The 13,469-nt window shown below is 32.4% G+C and overlaps 1 protein-coding gene and 1 long non-coding RNA gene across 10 annotated transcripts in view; one reads left to right on the top strand and one right to left on the bottom strand.

Annotated features, from left to right (window-relative positions):
• Positions 1-609: 609 nt before the first annotated feature.
• Positions 610-3,755, top strand: LOC148625713 (uncharacterized). Its single transcript, XR_015919967.1, has 2 exons — positions 610-769; positions 3,541-3,755. It is a non-coding gene; the product is annotated as an uncharacterized LOC148625713 (long non-coding RNA).
• A 533-nt stretch (positions 3,756-4,288) lies between these two features.
• The window catches only part of LOC148625712 (uncharacterized), a 37,831-nt gene continuing 28,650 nt past the window's right edge, over positions 4,289-13,469 (bottom strand). For 8 of the 9 annotated variants that reach the window (XM_088569414.1, XM_088569420.1, XM_088569415.1 and 5 more), the window contains 5 exons: positions 13,127-13,177; positions 12,108-12,222; positions 9,780-9,876; positions 8,743-8,854; positions 4,289-8,371 (listed from right to left, as the gene is read on the bottom strand). In XM_088569414.1, coding sequence (XP_088425540.1) covers positions 8,184-8,371; positions 8,743-8,854; positions 9,780-9,876; positions 12,108-12,222; positions 13,127-13,177 — 563 coding nt within the window. In that variant the 3' untranslated portion in view covers positions 4,289-8,183. The remainder of the gene's footprint in view (positions 8,372-8,742; positions 8,855-9,779; positions 9,877-12,107; positions 12,223-13,126; positions 13,178-13,469) is intronic. The other variant, XM_088569423.1, reaches the window with a different exon arrangement.

Here is a 13,469-nt window from a genome sequence, read left to right as displayed (position 1 = left end):
CCGTTGAAGGAACAAAAGGGATATTAGTTATTGTATATAATTTTTATTGTAAGTGTATATTGTATTATTATTTTTACTTTTAAGGCATTTCTTCACAAGTCTACAGAGTCTGATTCCGATTCAGACTAAAGACTTTGAAATGACGTAGTTGTGTACAATATGACAATGTAGAATTAATTATTAAAAGTTTAAGACTTGACTGAATGTAGTCAATGACACTAGTATTTGTTTATTATGAAAGTATACCGGTGCCAACTATGACCTTTTGTAGTATAGTGCTTAAATATGTTTTGTGTGGTTTGAGTCTACGAATGGGTGTTTGAGCATGTGCATTTTTGTTTTCAAATGGTGCTGAAAAGAGCGAGTGCTGTTTGTGTGTGTATGTGTGTGTGTGTTTGTAATTGTTGTATTCACTTTACATGTATGTTGATTAAAATACAAGAAAATTTGAATGTTCTTATTTAAATAACTAGTATACTAATCCTGCCCTTCGATAGATATACTTGAAGTATCTAACGGAAAATATCAGTTCCAGGATACCAGGTTATACATGCATATAGCTATGTGTAGGATAGCTATGTGTAGGAAATGTGAATCAACACTTCAATGTAATTCGCATTCACTGCTCTCCTAACCTTATTTCATTTCCCATCTCAAAATGCTCGGCACTGTCGGTAGAGTACTAACAAAAAGCCCTGTTGTACAGAGGCAGTTTTTACAGAAAAGAAATGTTGTAATTGGTCCACCAAGATATAGAATTTCATTTACAGTAAGCTTTCCAGTCCCCTCTGTTTTATTTTGATTTATACCTGTATGATACAAGGTCGAAAGGACATTTGGGTGTCCGGTTATCTTGAACTGTGGAGTCTCTTTATATCACAGATCACAGGGCTTGCTCCTACTATCAAATTTGCACATTGTTCTAGCCAGGATTCGAAAGTAGAGGGGTGTAGGGAAGAGGGCAATGTAGCATGTCATTTACAACAAAAAGAGGGACATTGATCTTAGTTTTTTTTTTTTTAAAGATTTGTAGTTGCATTAAGTACTTCAACTGTTCAGCTGTCTAAGAATTGGACAAAATGTATATAAGGTGTGGCACATGAAGGGAAAAAACGCAGAGATTTTATTGCATTAACCAATTAATTATACCTGATAACTGCCAGATATAACCAAAGTATTTGTATAATTTGCCTTATCAAGAAATTGATAGGTCGAATTTAGTTGAAAGGCACAACGGAAAAATGGCAGGAAAATTTTCCTGCCCTCTTTCTCTTTATAAGCTGTCAAAAAATATCTACGTCACAGGTCCTTCAGGATAAACTGAAATAGCATTTTGGTTCTAGATGTACTGAATATATTTTAGGCAAAAATAACTTAATTTAGGAAAATGATGTGCCAGATATTGCCTGATTCTTACACAGAATGGTACTGTAGTCAGAAATATCTTCCTTCATTTCTTCTTTTCTTGTATGTTTGTATTCTTATTGCATACCTACCAACTTTCTGAAAATGAAGGTGGGATAATGTTCGAATGGACAGCGTCTGATGATATTTTGCAAAATAAATAAGTTTTACTGCATTAATACATGCATGACACATTTTTTGTATTAAAAGACCTTTCTCAGTTGACCAAGTGCTTTGTGTAAACATATACATGTTTAATAATAAATAGAAATGAATAAGCCATTTACTGAATAATTCCCCTCCTTTGAAAAGTTGAGAACATGTATTCCATATTATCAGAATGATGTGTAGACGAATGTTAACATAGCTCTTGGAGGTAACAGCATTCTATCACACAATGTAGTTGATTAAGGGCAAGTGATGCCTTACATTTTTACATACTATAAGATGAAATGTTGCATGAAAATCCAAAGTAACAAATTTTCAATATTGCTCCAATTAAATTTCAAAATCCTATGCAATTAAGAGGAATATTATTTCCTATAACTATTGCAATCACAACTTATGGAAAATGCCCTGTACTGTTGAAAATATAGAAAATCCTAGAAATATTGAAATTGTAAGGTCAACTTGAAAATATTAGTGAAATTGATTGTACAGTAGAAATTAATTATTAACCAGTGATTGGCTGTCCATAAAATGGTGGTAGATTCAATCAGGATCCATCTTCTACTTGTCAGTCTTCATATGATAACCCTGATCGGCTGATTGATCACCAATAATTACCTGAGGGTTAATCACGACAGGATGTAGTTAATGGTGACACTTGTTAATTAGCTTGGGATACTTTATTAACAAGAGTGTAATCTTAAAGGGATATTCAAATAATTGTAAATGGACACGAAGTGGGTACTTGATAGGAGCAGAGGGCGCACTGATAAATCTCCACTAGTACATTGTATATGACCACGAAAAGGGTGATCCCAGATTTGGGGGTACCTCGCTTCAACGTTGTTTTTTTTTTTCAAATAAAATTGAACATAGCACTATTTACTGCTCTGTAATCACTTGACAAATGATGAATCTAATGGATAAACACAGGTATCACCATCAATAACTTCTAATTAAATCAACAGAATGATTTGAACTTTTAAACTTCATATTTCTACAATCGCTTGGACCAAAAGTGAAACTACTTTGACCTTGACATATACTGGAAATATACTTTTGTTTTCATTATTTTCCAAAGTTACCAACCCAAGTAAAATGTAATATTTCAAGGCCTGCAACATTTTAGATGTTACATTTAGACGTCTAGCCTTTTTAGGAAGATATTTCAAATACAAGAAACATTCCTACTTTTTAACTAAAATATGGCACTTCCCAAATTATCTGATATTACTGTTTAAAAAACCCACATGAGGGGTAGTATCCCAAATTGGGGGGGGGGGGGGTACTCTAATTTCAGGACTTATTTCCAACCTTATGAACTGATGAAAGAATGAAAATCATAGAAAATGGGCATGTACTTGCACCTAATCAATCCTTGGCTTGCATTAAAGTTAGTGCCCCTTTTATAATACAAACTGAATTTTTAAAAAATTGTTAGTCTGGGAGATGGAGACTGTTGACGCAGCCATAATAATGTGACCAAGTGGAGTGACAAATCTACCTGCAGGCTGTTGTGCTTCCTCGTGCTAGTACAATAAAATTCCAGCCCAAATTAGTACATAAAAAGTTGATTTGTCAATCTTCTTGTCCTGAAATATCTGTCATAGGATTAAAACTGGAATCAATCACTTTACATCATCCAGATGTTACTGGATGTGCCAAACAATAAAGTTCATTATAAGATGTGGTAGCAAGACCTCTAAAATATCTTTGTACCCATTATTCATTGTGATTATTGAGGAGTAAGTTACAAGGGAAACATGCCTTCATGAGGGGTATCAGTAAATCTATCGACTAAAAATTATCTTCAAATTATATTTTAGTCAGTTGGATGTTACAGTGTGTAAAGTGGTTTATGTATAGTAAACTACAGTACAATGTAATTACATTGCTAATGTATGATTTATAATCTGCAATTTCTCTTGCACTACGTACATGTACATAACTCCTGTGCTTATTTTGTAGGAGAAATGGTTGACAGGAGCTGTGATCACAGCTGCCATTGTAGCACCGATGACCTGGGTTATGGTCTATCAAGATGACTATATAGAGGCATCCAAAGGCTTGTGAAATGCAGGATGGAGAAGTGACAGTGTTTTGTTGTTAATTATGAAAAGACTTTGTAATTTGTACCATCAGAAGTATTTTCAGATTTCTATGTAAATAAAGTTCTAAAATTCTTTGGAGTTCAGATTGATTACATGAAGGAAAATAATTATACATGCTGATACTGCTACTGGTGGATGTTGTTAGTACAGTTATTTTGGACTTGAAATGTTTATTTTTCATTTTTCATGTTTAGGAATGAGGGGCCAGACACAAGCCTTTCCTGATGTCTGGAAAATAACCTAACTTAAGTGAATAGATACTGTACTACATGGTGTACCACCCAAAGAAAATTTGGAATTGATTTAGTGGGGTTGTGAATGTAACCAATTAAGAATGATGGACCTGAAATAAGCATTTGTCTTATTTCTGGATAATAAATTGAGTAAAATGGAATGAATTCTTTGGAATTCATACTCCAAGAAGAAGGTTGGGATTGATATTGGGGGTTGTAACTGGAACTATTCAGGAATTAGGGACCACTTTGATTCTGGTGAAATACTATACCTGTCCCAAATGCCTAATAGAAATCAACTTTGAATGGTGTGAAAAAATAAAACATGATACATAGGTGAATTGAAAATCTGTTGGCAGTGAAATTCAATACTTTGAGTTTCAAATTTTATAAGAAATAAAAATAATAATAAACTAGGCACAACCATATGATATGGGAAAGGTAATAACAATATCACAAAATGCATATATAATATATATAGAAATTAAAATAGGAAAAAAAATGTACATAGAATGTGAATATATTTGTATAAAAAACAACAGTATCACTGTTCTCAACTAAACAAAAAAGAAAAAAGATAAATATAGCACACTAAGGAAAGTTTCATGGCTTTATGTCACATTTAAATAGCAGTATTATAAACAATGAACAAGGATCTAAAATTTCTTCCATCTGTTCCCAAAATTATTCATACAGAATTAGTCTTAATTTACACTTCATTAAGGAACAAATATCCTGAACTAAAAAAAAAAATAGGTCTGATTCTAAACTAAGAAGGAATTAACAGGGCACATCACTATATATTCAAAATAATTATGCAACATCCTAAAATGAATCTATACTTTCTTTAAAGACACTTACAGTCGAACCATGATGTGTTGAACTCTCGAACTAATTACAAAGTCCTAGCAAAATTTTCCTTACTCCAATACAATTTTACCTCGGATGACTCGAACTTGGATGAATCGAAACCTTGGATAATTTGAGATAATCAATCAGTCTCCTCGACAGGACTTTGAGGTTTATTAACCCTGATGTCTCGAGGTCAACTAATTAGTCGGAAAACTGATTGCTTTATTACGAACCATAATCGAAGTGTGTTTTAACAAGGATTAGCATGGCTTTTAAAATTAATTTGTTGACACTTTTTTAGCTTGATTTGTGTATTTAATTCATTTAAAATTGCGTGTGAAGTGAAATGAATTTTATTAATAACACATTGGAATTTACACTAGCAGTGATATCGAACATTTTGATATTTTGATAAAAAAAAATCTTACACACTGTGTAAGGTAGTGTAGGAAATCTTGCACTCTGCAGTGTTCTAGGTTTTTTTTCAGAAATTAAGTTTTCTTCGTGAATAATCCATATAAAATCAACTTTCCCACAGTCAATGACTGCTTTCCTAACAAAACAAATCCTTACAGCATATTAAGTTTTCAACTTGTCACAGTAAAGTGTAACTAAGTACCTAACTTTCCCTGACCCAAATTTCACTTGCCCTGGGTAACGGGAAATAGGAATCCTAGAACACTGATTGTGATTTCTCTTTTTTTTTTTTTTCAAACTCTGCAACTGAAAAAAAAAAGTAATTTTCACATTACAAGACAGATATGAACTCATGAAAGCTAAAAATAGGTTAACAGTTTTACAGAAATGTACAGCTTAGCCATCACCAGTAGAAAAATAAATTTGAGACATCTTAATTATGGCACAATGAGGGAAAAAACAAAGCTAGTCTAGGAGGTCTGTCCTTTCTTGGACAACACATCTTCATATACTGTATGATCCCAAAAGAATCTTTATAAATATGCAACTTAATATAATAATTAATACTACATGTATATCTAATCATATAGTTATATAAAGTGTCATGGTAGCAAAAAGAGCCTAAAAACTTAGTCAAGTGTTACAGGTAGTCAGTAGTCAAAACTTTTGACTGTATACCCAATGCAAATTTGTTGCCAAAGGATAACAATATTGTTGACCCATCCCTCAGCAGTTTACTGTGAAAGTCATGAACAAATTGTAGGGTTTTTACTCCCATTTTTTCTAGGCTTCATGGTCCGAAAAGATGGCTTAAGTTCAAGCTTTGGTTTCGATCATTCCGAAGTAATGGCCCTTGATCAATCTGAACCTTTTCCAGACAACAGCTTGTGAACAAGTTGCAGGATTTATTCTCTTTTATACCAAGAAATTCAAATACCTTTTTCCATTTTTTTCTTAAGAAGGTAGTTTTTTAAGGGAAGGGGGAGGGATATACAAGTTTCTAACTTCTTGATATTTGTAAAAGTAGATATTTCAATTTGAAAAGTCTTAAGTAACCCAAACAAAAGATTTATACAATTCATTGCATATAAGAAGCAGTAAACAGTATGCATACATTTCAGCACTGATAGTACATAAATAATTGGTCTTGAGTTCAATACACACAATAATGTAACTAATAAATGTAAATCATTAAACATTACAAAATTATTGAATAACAGGAAAACTGTTTCATAATTAACACCCACATAGAATTAATATTATAACAATAGCAATAAATGATACAATGATACATGTTTAAAGTTTTCAACAGTTTAGGATATGCATAGAATGATAAAGCATGCCTTCAGGAGGCAGACCTGGGGTGAGGGACATAACTCTTGAAATTAGTGATATGTTTGCATCATATTCGATTTCACCAAAGCCTATCAAGCTTTCATTTGAAACAGAATAAAATCAAGTCAAGTCACTTCAATGCTTAGATGACACTGATGTAAAATACTGAATACAAACGTTCCAACGATTTGATGAGTTGTGTCCCTTACTCTAGGTCTACCTCCTTAAAATCTACCAATATAGGTTTCAAAAAAGATTTTATAAATGATACACAGGTACAGATTCATATATATGCAAAGCAGGCATACTTATCCCTACCAAATTAACAAAAAATGTTTTGGCATATCATCTCAATTCTTTACAAAATTTACCCCTAAAAATTGATACGCCTCGCTTTGCTCAGCCTTTAATGCTATATATGCCACCCCTAATCTGAAATGCTGGATCCATCCTGATGCATGCTTAAACATTGGAAAAGGAGGCAATTCCCTGAGATATATGGGTCAACTGCTATTCAAGTAACACATAATTGTATACTACTATGGGCATTTAAACTTGCATAAAATACATTAGTTAAAGAATGTCCCATTTAATTAATCTGCATTTTTTACATCAACAGTAAAAAAAGATACTGTGTATCTGTACAAACAGTTGAATAGACACCAAACAAAGTGACAATCCATGCAGTAATTTAGACTTGAGTAATTACTCAAGTTTTGAAGTGTTGGGACAGAGACAACAAAAAAAACTGAGTGTCATTCCTCCCAACAGAAAATATAATGACATACCAGTACTTAAGTTATGTAGATAAATATACTGTCTAACTGTCTAAAGCATTTATAAAAATATGTAAAGTCATCGTTTGTAGAAAAGTGTGGAGTATAAAAACAACTTGTAGAAAACAACACGTCAATGTGTACAATCTGAAAAGCTACTACAATAAATGTGTTTCTACAAGGAAAAAAAATGAAATTTGACAATGACAATGTACAACAATTTAAACATCATCTTCAAGAAAAAAACCTGGAATTTTACAATGTCAATGTAAAATAATTCTTACATCATCTAAAACGTGTACATACTGGTACTTTACGCAACAAGATAGTGTAAATAATGTTGTTACTACATTTGGGGGCGGTTCTGGATGTGTTTATTCATAAACTGGAATGTTCCAATTAAAATCGAGTTACCATTATGAGGATATTAAGTTTATGAACAGGCCAGGCTCCAATTTCAAATGTCAACCTTGAAATTGAAGATAAAAAACCTCAAGAATTTGAGAAAATTCATGTTTCAGATTTTTCTAATCATACTCCAGTCTTTACTCACAATTATACATAAATGAAAAAAAACACAAAAGGTGTAAAACAAATGTCCTAAAATTACGAACTTGTACTGGTACAGTGTATCAAAAGAACAATGCCACCTCTGTAGTAATATGGTACTAACTCACACCTTCTAGATCACTACATGTACACAATACAAACTTAGATTAATCTAATATATCTGCACTTCCCTAATGCGATGGTCAACCCTGCAAGTTTAAAACCTGCTGAGTGGAGACGAATAGACATTTGCACGCTACTTTATCCCCCAACACCACAAAAACCATAATTATGTTTCAAATTAAAAATCATACCACTTATAAAAAGTCAAAACCGTTTTAAAGATAATCTCTGTGGTCTTCTTCATATTGACGATACTGTTTCTCTCCTGACATTCGCATGCTGCTACGATGAATCTTTCTCATCAGTCGTGCATTGGGATTCCCCTTCCTGAGCATGACCAGGATCTCAACATTAGAACCTTTACCAAGAGCTAACCATTTGCTGAATTCTCCTTCCCTATAATCTAAAATTATGGAAACATATGCTGAATGCCAAGTTACAACAGAAATTTCACTAACCAAAAATGTATTTTTACAGGATTTTGTCATTTTCAAGTGACTACAGACATTAAAAACCCATCTTATTATTCTGTTGGTGGGTTGTATGATAATACATCTTCATTCAGTGTTGGATCCAGAGATTTTGAAAAGGGGTCTAGTCCATTATTTGCTCACAATACTTAAATTAGATAGCAGAACACCAAAACAAATAATCATTTGTAGCGTTTGTCCTCCAGCTAATTCAAAACACCAAAACATGCCCAATAGTTGAGCTAAATATCAAATTAAAATTATTTATTTATTAAAATAATGGAAAGATTCTACTTCAACCTACCCATAAAAAGTAGACCAATAGTAAATGAATGCTGAGCTACATGCTGTTTTCTACCATCCTTTATGTCAAACACAAGTAATGAATCCACACTTGTACCAGTGCCTCGGTCAATCTTGTAAAAACAAATATTTACATTTAGCATACATAAAAAAAGTATATGTTTACCAGTTATATTTAAGATGAGATGCAAGTAATTTTACACATCAACCATATTCATTAATATTAATTTGGCTAACATTTTTTTCTTTTACTCTTAAATCTTGAATAACGCAATAGCAAGTTGACTTCATATTTGTAACAGTTAGGTGTGACTGAATCGAGTTAGTTTAATTCACTGCCAGCGCCTTAAAGATATTTTCAACACATCCCCGTTTTAAAAGCTAAAGACAAAAATACAAAAATCTGTATAATGCTGTCTTCCAAACATTCAACAGTAAACCAAATATTAAGGAGGTAGACCTAGGGGAAGGGACACAACTCTACCAAATCATTGGAATGTTTGTATTCAGATTTTTACATAAATCTCATGTAAGCATAAATGTAACTTGGAGTGATTTCAGTCTGTTTCAAATGAAAGCTTGATAGGCTTTGTAGAAATGGAATATAATACAAATATATCACTAATTTCAAAAGTTATGTCCCATACCCTAGGTCTACCTCCTTACGTTGAATAGGAAATTAATACTTTGAAAGTATTATTGTTCATGGGGTATCAATTTTTGTGCTTTTTGTGGGTTTGGCAAACCATGAACTTTGATTCCAAATGAAAAAAAAAATTCCCATCTATTTGTATGATAGAGTTGCCAAATCCACAAATTCAAGAATCTATGATCTAATCATTTTCCTTTAAACCATGAAAATTGGTACCCATGAATAAAGGTACTTTCACAGTATTTTGGTACAATGTTATATGTCTGTCATCATGAAATGAAACTTCCTTTTAGTTTCTGATTATTTTCCATTTTTTTCTCATGTGACTTTGAACATGGAAAAAGGGGACTATTTTTTTTTTATGTAAGTGTAAGCATTATTCTCACCTCAAACTTAGTGTTAAACACAGGATTGTTTACTTTTATCATACTGGACTTTGCTATCACTCTGCTATTAGAACCAAACTTAAACTTCGTATGTGGACTGAAAAGTGAAAGAGTACACACGTTATATATTGATAATAATAATATACAGTCACCTATTGACTACCAAATGAAAACTAAAGGACAATGTCAACTATTAATTCATTTAAACATGATTCTCAATTTATAAAACACAGCAAATTTGAAAAGATTACACTATTACAACTAATGTGTTTGTTATTTTCTGGCAGGTACACTAGTATACATAGTATCACCTCAATATCTGAAAGCATTTCTGGGAAAAACAAAAATCATTATGATATGTACAAAGTCCATCAAACCAACCCCCCACTCCCCAAAAAAAAAAAAAATTAAAAAACTAGAAATACTGTGAGGACAGTCATTAAGAGAATACCAGCTTCAAATGTAAAAGGCTTGTTCAGTTATCTCCTTTTAGAGTCATCTAACCAATTATATTCCTACATGCACATCAATAAGTATGATACCCATCTTTTCCATAAAATTGGGCTTACTAGAAAAGTGGAGGAAAGATAAATGGACAGACAGAGATAGACTGGGCTTAATTTGGATTATTTCCCATTGGAGTCCTCTGACAGTAATTGTACATGTATTCTTTCATGCACATCTACATATGATACCCAATCTTTTATCAAAATCCCTTAAGCAGTTTAGGAGAAGTTGCACTTACAAGAAATGTGTACAGACAGACAAGAAAGGTGATTCCTATATACCCTCAAACTTTGTTTGCCAAGGTACAATAATATATTGAAAAAAAGGAATCAAATATTGATTTGAACTGGAACCTATATTGATACAATCAAGTCCCATAGATCATCTCAATATCTAGAAGCTTTCAGATAAGTAGTTTGGACAGGTGTTATTGTCATAAAATACAAAGACTGTAATGTCATAAAATACAAAGACTGTAATGTACTAAAATACAAAGACTGTAATGTCATAAAATACAAAGGCTGTAATGTCATAAAATACAAAGACTGTAATGTCATACAAATCATAGCAGCAGTTAACTAAATGTTAATTTTACCTCAAATCCATGTGAAAATACTGACATACAAATAAATTACTTAGCAAGAAACAGCTTGATATGACCACAGAGCTTGAACCCTCAATAGTTGGGGGAAGTATGGACATACCATTCAATAGTTGGGGGAAGTATGGACATACAATTCAAATTTGATACAGCTTTGAATTTTGATTACAATTAGACATTTGAAACAGGATAAATATTTGACCAGAATAAAAGTGGTAACTTTTTGGACTTTATTCCTAAATGGTTCCAGTCAAAACCTCAATCCAAACCATCCTTAGTGGGTATGGCACTCTGTAATTTCTGGTCCCTCATTCTTACTTAGCTCTACCCATAACCAAAACAAAAAACAAAAAAAAAACAATTCTTCATTCCGTCTTTCTTTAGTGCTATAGCACCTTGTACTAAAATTAATAAAAGAAAGATCCATTTACACTTACTCAAGTTATTGTCTTGACAAAAGGAAAATACTTGTTTTAGGTGCCTTTTTTGCCCCTAATTCCAAAAATGTTCAAGTCTTAACCCCCAAAGCTAATCCCAATCTTCTTTTGGTAGTAAGGCACTTTGTAATGCAATTTCACAGAAATCATTTCACTAATAATCAAGTAATTGCCTGGACATCATGAAAATGCATCTTTCTGATCCTATTTTTGGCCCCTAATTTCAAATAAATTCAAGGTCAATCCAGTCTGACTATTACAGTGTAGAATATTTTGAAACAAAATTATAGATGTTCATATGCTATTACGGGAGTTATATAGTAAAATTCTATGGAATGCTTGTTTTAAACCCCTTGTGTGGTTTCAAACCTTGCTTTTAAATTTCATAAAGATCAACCAATCAATTGTCACATGAAAACCAAATGTCTACAAATGAGGACATCGACGATGATGACACAGACAACAATGCAGCACCTTACCATTATATAACCGTTCATATTAAAATCATTACTATGTTTCTATACTATTGGACAAAAACTTCCCAAGTTTCAGATGAAACAAAGAAACCCCTAATAGTGCTGATGGATGGAGTCAAGTGGCTAGTAGACCTGATTTCATTCTTGGTGACATAGGTAAAACTGTCATGAAAACAATTTGCAAACAGATTGCAAACTATAGGCCTCTTTGTTAATTTAATACACATGTATGATAAACCTAATCTAAAAAAGTCGCTGATAACAGACACTTTCCATACCCTTATATCATGTATTCATATCAACTTACTTTTGTAGGCGTATTTTACAGTAGAAACTGGTAACTGACTTAGGAAGACCTCTAATTTCTAGGACTTCACCAGACACACTGTATAGTTTCTCATGGTTCACCAATCCTTCACTCTCTGCAAAGAAAAATTATAATAAGGTAAAGATTGAAAAGCTGAAAAGAAAAGTATGTCTTCTAAGACCTCAGAAACATTTACCGTAACTCTCATTAAAAAAAATGTTTTCATCATAGAAATTGAAGTGTAAAGAGTTAGACAATTATTCAGATAAAAACTTAATGATATAAACCTGCCACCAGTGATATATATTATAAATGAGTTGCATGTGTATCTCGAAATATTGGAAGTCATGTGAATTTTTTAAGATCAGCAAAGTCAATAAAGTTATATTTCATCTTAGCCATGCTTTGGTAGTGCTCAGGTAAAATGATATAAGGAAAACATGTACAGAGCTTAAGGTTGAAATTACATTGACCATTGACCTTAGACCTACTAACCTTGACACAGATGCTAAATCTGTGCAGTCATTAAAAGCTATTGTGGTAAATTAAAATGTTTCGTGTGAAAAGTGGAAAGTGTTCTTGACCTTTGACCTACTAATTATAAAGTCATTTGGTGTCTCCCTTGTTACCGAAGCATTCAACTGAGCAAGTTTCATTCAAATCCATCAAGCAAATTGAACCTATTTGGTTCAAACACAGCTAAGGGATGGCTGACAAGCTAAATTCTATTGCATGCCCAATACCAAGATTATGCAAAAGTTGGGACAAAAATTTCTGGGATTTGAGGAAAACTTAATTTGAATTTATTTTATGAAAGTCAAACAAGCTTAAATTCAATTTATACAAAATTAAAAGTCTGGATAGCTGTTACAGCATGTATAAATTTTCAAATACATTTTGTACCAGAAATTGGTTTAAGGAAATTTTGGAAAATTGGAATATATAACCATTGCTAGGCTAGGTCAATCAACAAGGAGAAGTTCTGTAAGTATCTGATTATAAAATAATTCCATTTTTACTTTTACCCAGCACCGACAACTTAATGGGAAAGCATGTCACAGTTTGTTGATCTGAAACCACAAAAATAATTCAATAAAATCTCCATAAGAATATCATACAATTAAGTCTTATCAATGATCATACATGTATTTCCCACAAAACTTTCCAATTACACAAGAGATATAGTTGTTGTACTAGCTGAAATGATACTTATGAAACCCTACTCCTGTAAAGTTGCATGCATCTAAAGATACAAATAAGAGCCAAATTTTGGCAAATATCTAATTGTTTTTTTTATATTCTCTTTGATCATTTAAATTTAAGCAAATCTTACATGTGTCCTGTTATAACTTGACAGTCCTG

The sequence above is a fragment of the Perna viridis genome, chromosome 2, assembly GCF_037379345.1.
Source record: "Perna viridis isolate PV_CMFRI_1.1 ecotype Kerala chromosome 2, ASM3737934v1, whole genome shotgun sequence".
Classification (NCBI taxonomy): Eukaryota; Metazoa; Mollusca; class Bivalvia; order Mytilida; family Mytilidae; genus Perna; species Perna viridis.
Note: the sequence above shows the minus strand (reverse complement) of the source record. Positions and strands in the feature narration are given on the sequence as shown.